Source organism: Hibiscus syriacus, unplaced genomic scaffold (assembly GCF_006381635.1).
Source record: "Hibiscus syriacus cultivar Baekdansim isolate YM2019G1 unplaced genomic scaffold, ASM638163v2 tig00110270_pilon, whole genome shotgun sequence".
NCBI lineage: Eukaryota > Viridiplantae > Streptophyta > Magnoliopsida > Malvales > Malvaceae > Hibiscus > Hibiscus syriacus.
In genome coordinates, this window is record NW_024062656.1 from 1149037 (window position 1) to 1158179 (window position 9143).

The 9143-nt window shown below is 35.5% G+C and overlaps 1 protein-coding gene across 2 annotated transcripts; it reads right to left on the bottom strand.

Moving 5' to 3' along the window:
• Positions 1-298: 298 nt before the first annotated feature.
• On the bottom strand, positions 299-5137 carry LOC120115657. Of its 2 annotated transcripts, XM_039136289.1 has the most exons (13): positions 4796-5137; positions 4526-4709; positions 4359-4427; positions 4185-4283; positions 3920-3999; positions 3048-3828; positions 2034-2722; positions 1665-1749; positions 1328-1379; positions 1179-1228; positions 828-875; positions 518-726; positions 299-440 (listed from the first exon to the last, which is right to left on the bottom strand). In XM_039136289.1, exons 1-12 carry the CDS (start codon positions 5101-5103, stop codon positions 550-552), a joined length of 2622 nt encoding a protein of 873 aa, XP_038992220.1. In that variant the 5' UTR covers positions 5104-5137; the 3' UTR covers positions 299-440; positions 518-549. The 2 variants fall into 2 exon arrangements, with proteins under 2 accessions (XP_038992220.1, XP_038992219.1); XM_039136288.1 differs by having other exon boundaries at positions 299-726.
• Between the last annotated feature and the right edge of the window lie 4006 nt (positions 5138-9143).

Below are 9143 nucleotides of genomic sequence, written 5' to 3' on the forward strand. Positions count from 1 at the left end.
GCTTTTAATTAAAACTTTAAAATTTTAAATCTATCTTAAATGTCCGTTTTGATTTTAATTACTAACTATTTATCAAGTTGTAAATTCACCTTAAAAAACATATACATTTCAGAAAATAGAAAAAAAATTGATCAAATTATTTATTTTGAAAAAGATAAAAGAAAGAGTTGCTCAAAATTTGATGTCAATCATTCGAGACTAAAATACCAATAACAAAATTTCACAGAAAAACACACAATACACAAACTTGACCAAAATTTATTTATCTGTACTTTCATTATACTTGATTTGCATATAGTTAACCATGAAAGAAAGAGGAATAAAAGATATTAGTCAAACACAAATTACAGCTGAAAATTGATCATCCACTAAACGTAAAAATCTGCACAGATCAATGGATATCAAGCTGTACGTCTGCCTCATCTGTAACGAGAAGAAATCTGCACGAAAATTGATCATCGGACCCAGATGTGAATGTCGGGTACAGGTATATATTTGGAGGAGCAAATACTCATACCATGTCTGGACATGTCTCCAACATCAATATTTTCAGACGACTTGCACCACAGCCGCTATTCTCAAGGCACCATTTTGAAGAAGATCAGCAAGCTCATCGAACAACAGAGCTGTCCGCCATCCCCAACCCTTGGGAGCTTTCGGTAAGAGGGTTCCTCTTTGTTTGAAGCTTCCGAACACCATGACTTCTCGCTTTGATGGACATATTAGCTGGAAAATTAAGCGATAATATAAGCTGATTAGTACTTATAAAACACATCTTTTGTCTCTGCGTATGATTCTGATGGATATTACACAGACATGCCGATTACCTGATATCGGGCAGTAACCTTTTCCCGAGAATCCACATACATGTGAACCTGAAAAGTGAAAACAAGATGTTTCTCATTGTAACTGGAACTCGAATGTGAATGTAGATATGAGTATATAATACGGGTATGTTTTTTTATGTTGCTGAAGGATTAGGTCATATTCCGATACCCATGTCTGAATATATTTAGTTAATAGGCGTGTTATTGAAAAGTTAAGGTTGCATTCTTACAATAAGACAACAACAAATTGTTGTCACCAAGATCTAAACAGGGAAAAAAATTGTTCCATGGATGAAATGGAACAAAAGACAATCTCTCATACTTTATGATATCGAGAAAGAAAGGACTGACCTTTCTCAGAGAGTCAGTTATTTCAGCCTTCCGCCGGTGAAGGAATAAGCCTGTAGTGGGAGAAAAATCATTTAAAAAATTGCGAAATCATCTCGAATGAACTTGAAAAAAAAGAACAAAAGGATTTGAGGTTAATAATTCAACATTACCGAGAGTCCTACGTCCTTGAGGATCTTCGTCATTAAAGGCTTGAACGCTAACCTGTAAATCAAAATGGATCTTAGAATGCAGATCTTCACACAATCCTAGGAAACAGAATTGAAAAGCCTAATAACATCAACAAGTTTTATACATAGCAGTGTTAGGGGCCGTTCCGGAACCAGAAAATTCAAAACCAGAGCATCACATAACAATAATTTTTCTAGTTCTGTGATTCTCTTTCAGATAAATCTACAATGACATTTGGACACTGGGAGATGCTAAGACAGATTTGAAGTAAAACTAAATCGGTCCCACTGCTCAGGAAGGATCGTCATATTCAAATACCTTCCATAGGGAACCCGCATAAAAGAATTCAGGAGAGTGCTCGACTTGCCCATCACTTAGCCTAAGTACATCCTCGAATTCAACCCTGCAGAGCCAGCAACAATTTATGGAACATATATCAGAATAACTCTTCAACTTTGAAGTACCAAATAAAAGAAGATTTACATTATAGAACAGATGGCACCCTAAAATCTCAAAGAATGTGATCAAGAGCATCAGTTCTATTGGTAGCTAATAGATGTAAAATGTTTTACTGATAATACACTAGATTCAGAGAAAAGGGAACAATGTTATGACCCCAACTGGAAGAATGATTCCTCCACTAGTTGTATGCACCAACCACAGTTATGTGTGACAAAAATTACTTACCCAAAACGAAAGGGAGGGAAGTGATTCAGAGGTGTTTTCATGTCCAACGATATAGAACTAGTTGCACTCTCCCACTCAATTCCAATGGTCTGTTCTGGTGACTCGAGCATCTGCATGGCAATTCCACTAGCACTTGGCTCAGCAGCAGAAGTTACAGGCACTATGTTTTGCATATCTGTCACATAACTTCTTTCGGTTTGTTCTCCTTGAACATTAGTGGCATTACTTCCTCCTTGGCTTAACTCAACCAGAGCTGTTAAACCACCTCCAGACATGTCTCCGGCATGCTCAGCTTTAGCCTCTGAATAATTAGCAAGAGACTGTTGGCCATTCCTGTTGCCTGTACCAAAGGGCACACGGGAAAAGACAAAACGAGTTGGAGGCCATGCAGTGGCAGGAACAAAAGTAGCACCACGTCCAATACCAGCCAACCCATCAATAGGTCTCCTAACATGGACTCCTACTGGCCCAAAGAGGCCATTTCCTTCACCTTGTGCATTATCAGCCACATACACATTGCCAATATTGCCAGTTAGATGATTTTGATCGTTCTCTTGCACATAAAAACCTGCAGTTGCAACTCCATGAGGAAGTCCAAAAGGCTGCCTGCAAGCGCATTGCATAGTAGTAAGACAGCAATTCTTGCATGTGTCAGCTCCAATTTCTTGCACCCTCTGGCTTAATAGCATCTACATATCCATAAAAAAAATTCTTAAAGCAGAGGCCATAATTTTAAAGAAATATATGTCTATATTAGAAAGGAAGAAAATACAAACTAATAGGATAAAAGCAAAAACAGGGCTTGCCATATTAATCTAATTAACAGATTATTTGAAAACCACTAGATTGAATGACTTCCCAAATATTCAACCCTAAACCTATTCATCAATACAAATGATATATAACTAGCATAGTAGTTATATCAAATTGAATATCATCACAGCATTTAACAAACATCCCTTTCCTAGCACCAGGTATGACAGAAATGGAAACAAACAGGTACAGATGACATACCTGCAGCCAAAGACCATCATTCACAGCTTTGCACTGAAATCCCAACTCTTCAAGTTGCTTTCTTACATTCAAAAGTGCCTCAAAGGACATGTTGCAGTATAGAAGAGAACCCCCTTCAAATATATTGACAAAAGAATCATATTCCTCAACATGAGCCCCATAGTTCCCTTTTGCGTAGCTTTTTACCCGTCTTTTACCCACAACTCTGCCACCCCAAGAAAGAGAAGCTACACCATATCTTCCCCAATCATTCAACATGAGCTCACTACAGGATGAGTCCACAGAAGAACAATGCCTCGATTGATCACTTGCAAGCCAATTATTGTTATTCAAATGGTAGCATGAGCCTTCCTCGGATGGTCCCTCCATTGCCATTCCACAGCCAACTGGGATTTCAACATATGAACATGAAGTTCTTATCCCCTCTGGATCTGGAAACGGGCTACTTATTGATGAAGACTTATAACTGTTTACAGCATACATAGGCTCGGAGCGAGAACATTCAGGTTGCTGCACCTGTTGGTCCGAGCTAGATAAACCTGTCTGGATGTCAACCACACAATCTGCAAGCTCAACCAGGTGATCTTCTCTTAGACTTGGGCGTTCCATTGCAGATTCCAATCTCTTACTAGGGCAGCTATCAACTAAAATTTTTCCCTTTGCTTTAGAAGACTGAGGAGAACTGCCCATTGCCATCTTATCAGAGGAAATTCCTTGATCGGAATGTTCAGTCTGGAGAAAAGCACCTTTTGCAAGGAGAGTATACAATGCAAGCTCAAACCTTTAAAAAAAATGAAAATACTAGTTCATCAAACCATATAAACATGAACCACAAAATCCAAGTTTATGGGGCTGCCACCTATACATCTTACCGTTTATCTTCACTGTGAACCCACAGCTCATTAGAGGTCAGCAATGCATGTAAAGTCTGAGAAGAAAGTTTAGGTAACACCTACATAGTGAAAGGGAACCACAGACCAGTTATTGAAGACAAACAAAAACATTCACTGTTAACCTACAGTACATGGACAAAATTTTCGAGTTCTTGTTAGTTCCTCTACAATTGAGTCATAATATCACAGCTAAAATCAAGTATGTAATTTGGTAAACCCATAAATAGGGCCTTTTCAGGTTCACCTCTTTCAATTCCATGGCACCACTTTGACAAAGATAGCCCCAGCAAGCATTCCTCACCCTTTCCCCATGTATCCCGTACTCTTGACTCTCAGCAAACACCTAAATTTACACTCAAATTTCGATTAATACACCAAAAGAAAAAGAAGAGAAACAATGAAGTTTGAATGTTGAAACCTGATATGCTAAGAAATTCGAAGTCCACAGCTCAGATATGATAAAGTCCGTACATATGGCACATAGATCCTGCCATCAATTTCACATGCCAAAGAAAATTTCATCAACAGGAAAATGATGCAAGCTACATTTTTTTTAAAAGAAAAAGATTCGATTAGTTTAAGGACCTGAAGATCAAGAAATGATGCAGCAGCTAAAACGCGACATGCGTTATTATCATTAAGCTTGGGATGGTGTCCATATAAATAAGACAACACGATCGCGATAGCTTCACTGTTAACATTGTTATCGTCGACGTTTAACGTTACTATTGGAGCATTGGCTTCTTTCCAAGGTCCCTGCAACATATTCCTGATTTAAAAGAGAGAGAGAACTAAAATTAGTGTTTGATTGATGAGAATTTAGGCATTTTGATCTTGAATGTTGATTTGGATGACCTGAAGTAGGAGCTACGGGAGAGGATTAGACGGTGGAGGTGGTAGGTGGATTCCATGGCGTTTACGACGACGTCGGAGAAGGAACCGCCGTTGAAACCTTCCAATTGGATGTGCTCGCAAAGGGAATTGAGGTTGCAATCGACGGCACGAAGTTCACTGCTGCTCCGGTCGTTGTCGGAGTGCTGCTGCGGCGGTGGTGAGACCTTCATTTTCAATTGCTGCTGGTGGTGCAACGGCGGCCCGCAAGATCGGTGCTTTGAGAATTGCGGTTCCATTCGCTGTTTCGAAACGTTGTCGTTTGAGATCATAAAGAAGAGGAAACCATTGATTTTACTATACCAAAAACAGAAAACAAACAACAAAAATGAGAATTTTCAGTGTGGATTTGAAGATGACAAAGATTTGGGAAAGATTAAGAAACGCTGCGTTTCAAGGAATAAAGCCATGTGTTTCGGTAATTGAATCTAATTTTATTTTTTAATGTATTTTGATATATGTGATTTTAAAATATTTGATGTATTTATATTTTGATAAAATATATAAATATAATATTATATATTTAAAATATTTAATTTAATTAATTTATTAAAAAAATATTTAACATAATCCTTGAATTATCATTTTGTGTATTATTATAATATTTTTGAATTTGTTAAATAAAATATTATATAGATATCTTAATAAAATACATGAATCACATTGAACTTTAAAAGTATAAATATTACATTAAATATTTTATTAAAGAATAAATACCGAATTTGATATTTTATTAAAAGATAACTATCACATTAAACATTTTAAAAGTGCAGGTACCGTATTAAATATTTTATTAAAATATATTCGAAAAATATGATCTTATTCCTTTTCTAAATCAATACCAATGATTTCATTTTCTTCTGGTATAGTTTTGTAATCTGGGTGCAATTCTTCACACTTAAGCATGCATTCCTGGTAGGTGTCGAATCCAATAAATAATAATACTTGCTTTTTAAAAATATAAATTGTAGTAATGATAAGCAAGATCGAATCCACAGAGATTGAGTAGACTTATTCTAATGAAAATTAAAGCAAAGAAAATGGAGTTTTGAAATTGATGAAAATAAAGACAAAAAACAATTATAATAAACTAAGAATTTAGAGAAATTAATATTAAGGAAATATCCAACTAAAGGTATAATTTCAGAATTGATTCAGAGAATTGATCATAGATGCAATGATAAAATCTTCTACTTTTCTCTAAATTGGTTATGGTTATTGAGAAGCTCTAACAACCTGTCTCTCCTTAGTTTCTCGATAATCAAGAGAAGCTCTTTGATTATTTCCCTAGTTAATGAACAACACTAGTCAAACTCTTAAGATTTAATCCATCAACAACATTAATCACTAGAGGGACCACCAATTCTAGCCAACAAATACACAAGCTCGATTAATTTAGACTAGGTTATATACCTTCATAACATAATCATAATAAAACATGTTACTTTATCACTAATATTAGAACATTTAAACAATTACAGATTTAAAGTTCTAAATGGCAATTTATCAACCTGATAATTGAACAACGGATCCTTTTCACAATCAATCAAGACAATAATTCTTAATAAAAACAGAAGATATATAAATAGCAAAGAAGTAAAAGAACAATGAAAATTATTTAGATCTCATAATCTTTGAAGAACCAAAACTTCAATTATCCTTCAGTTGGAACAAAAGTATTTAACTACTCATAATTGAAAGAAAACTAAAAGAAAATAAAGATGAAAACTGATGTAAAACTTGATGATCACTAATGAAAGCCCTAGTTCCCCTTTTATAAGGATTTTCCTTTTATAGATAAGGAAGTTTCCCTTAAAGAAAATCCCACAAAAATAGGAGTTTTAAATGCCCTCATCTTTTTCTAAAGATAAGAATAAATCAAAAGAGTCTTCCAGCCGTCATTAAACTCTTTTTCCTTTGTAAATTTGTAGCCCTAATTTAGGGTTACACAGACTAGTAAGGCGCACCCACGCCTTAACTGAAGACCTCTTCTGCGGTAGTTCAGGATGAATAAGCCGTGCCCACGCCTTATGCGAAAACCTCTTCTGGTCTTGCCAACTTCTTGAATTTTGATTTTTCCTCCTTAATTTGGGGATTTTGTGAAGATCATGCTAATCATTAGATTTTGAACTTGTTTTATCCAAATCTTCAACCTAATCCACAAAATACGAAATATAATCAAAATCCATGATTTAAGCAATTTTAGTTATTCAAATATGAGGAAAATATCATAGAATATATGTCTAATATGCATCTTATCAAATTCCCCCACACTTAAACCAATGCTTGTCCTCAAGCGTACAATAGTTCAAATTCATAACTCTTCTCAACATCAATCCTTTTTCTTCCTTTGCTCATCCTTCCACAATCAAAATTGTCATGCCTTAAAGAATCAAATCTAAACACAAGTAAGGAACGAACAATTCGTAGAAGAAATTCTCATAAACCAAAACACATGAATAATCACTCCATCAATCTTTTTCGAAATCAAAATGCAATGGGATCTAATACCCTCACATTGGATTCACTCAATACGCTCGAAGTGTTTAAGGGTGTCAACAAACTCTCAAGCCAAAACATAGAAAATTTTTTACCATAGGCTTGCTAACCTATTACATCCCCACCACTAGTCAATGAATTGAATGCATAAAAACCTCAGGGTCTTAAACAGGGTGTAATGGGGCTTATGCGAGGTTTGATAGAAAAGGAATTTGAGCTGTTTTATTGAAGGAGTCATACAAACTTATCCACATGGAACTCAATCTTCAAATGTTCTCTTCAAGACATATAATTTTTTTTTCATTGCACAATCTCTCTTTCTTTATTTCCTTTGCACAATTTTGCTTTTTTTTTCTTCTCTATTTTTTTGTTTTGTTTTTCACTGAAAGAGATTGCAACTCGAATCACTATATTCCAACATCTTCCGATCTTCTCAAGATAATTTGAATTCTCATGTGAAGAAGCTCATATAATCCTCCAATTCAAGGTTCAAAAGAGGGGAAATTAACAAAAAGGATTTAATATTTACTTGTACCATGGTTAATTTCAAACAAAAAGGCTCAGGCTCAAAATTGGCTTTCTAAGGATGATAATCAGGGCAGGCTCTTTACGAAAGCTAAAAGTGGTTTCACCTAAATTCCCTTATCGTTCTTGATGCATCCAATTCTAAAATGTGGTCCTCGACATGTATAACAAAGCAAGTTCTAGAAAAATTAACTATGTATGGAAATCACTCAATCAAGAAATGAAGCATACTGAAAGTGAGTGCTCATTGGCCCAAAAACACACAAAAGGGGTAAACATGTATCAAATCCCACACATTTTTCATTCAATCAATCATCAAGAGTAATCAACCAGTGTGTAGTAAATAAGAATTCAACTACTCAAGCTAATCCCCTATTATGCTTCAACTTAATTCGATAATTCAAAACAATCCAAATTATGTAAGGACAAACATCGAAAGAATATGGAATTTTGAAGAGAAAAATCACAAACAATAACTAAAGCATACTTGTTTTTTGGGAAAAAATTTGAAGCAAAATTATGTTCAAAGAAAAACCATGCATGAAATACTCTCCCCCACACTTAATCCATACATTGTCCTCAATGTATCAAAAGTAGATGCTCAAAAACCACAAAAAAGGTAAGAGTAAAAAACTCCCCTGAAAAATTGAGCATTAACCACGATATCTGTCACGAGATGGGAGTGAAGGCGCTGTGCGTCGGCTGGGTTGATTCTCGGACTGAGCGGAGATGTGGGTCAGGTGGGGCGGAGAGGACGGTTGGTGGCGCGCATTCTTCTGAAGGAGCACAAAAATAAAAAAAAGATGAGGCACATTTATATTTGAATCTTGTTTCCTGAACCAGAAGTGGTGTTGAGTTTAGACGTGGGCACGTCTTATACAAAAACATCTTCTGGATAGTGAGAGACTTTAGGAATAATTTTGCTTTTGTAAGGCGTGCCCACGGGTTACAAAAATTCATCTTTTGACCTAAAGAGGAAAGCAAGAATAATTGTACTCCGAAAAATCAAGGAAAAATAAAATAAAATAAAATAAAAAGAACGAAAATAGAAATAAAAAAAAGAAAAATTGGATTGCCTCCCAAGAGCGCCTTTCTTTAACATCTTTGGCTAGACGTTGTAGCTTCTCAATCATCCTAAGTTGGGTACTCCAAAATGGTTTGACCAACAATATGCACCAAAGAACCTTCATAAAAAGGTTTGAAACGATAATATTTGACCTGTATCCAAACCTTGTATTTCATCGATAGAGAATTTTTTCCTCCACCCAATAGCTTCCTTGTACTCTCT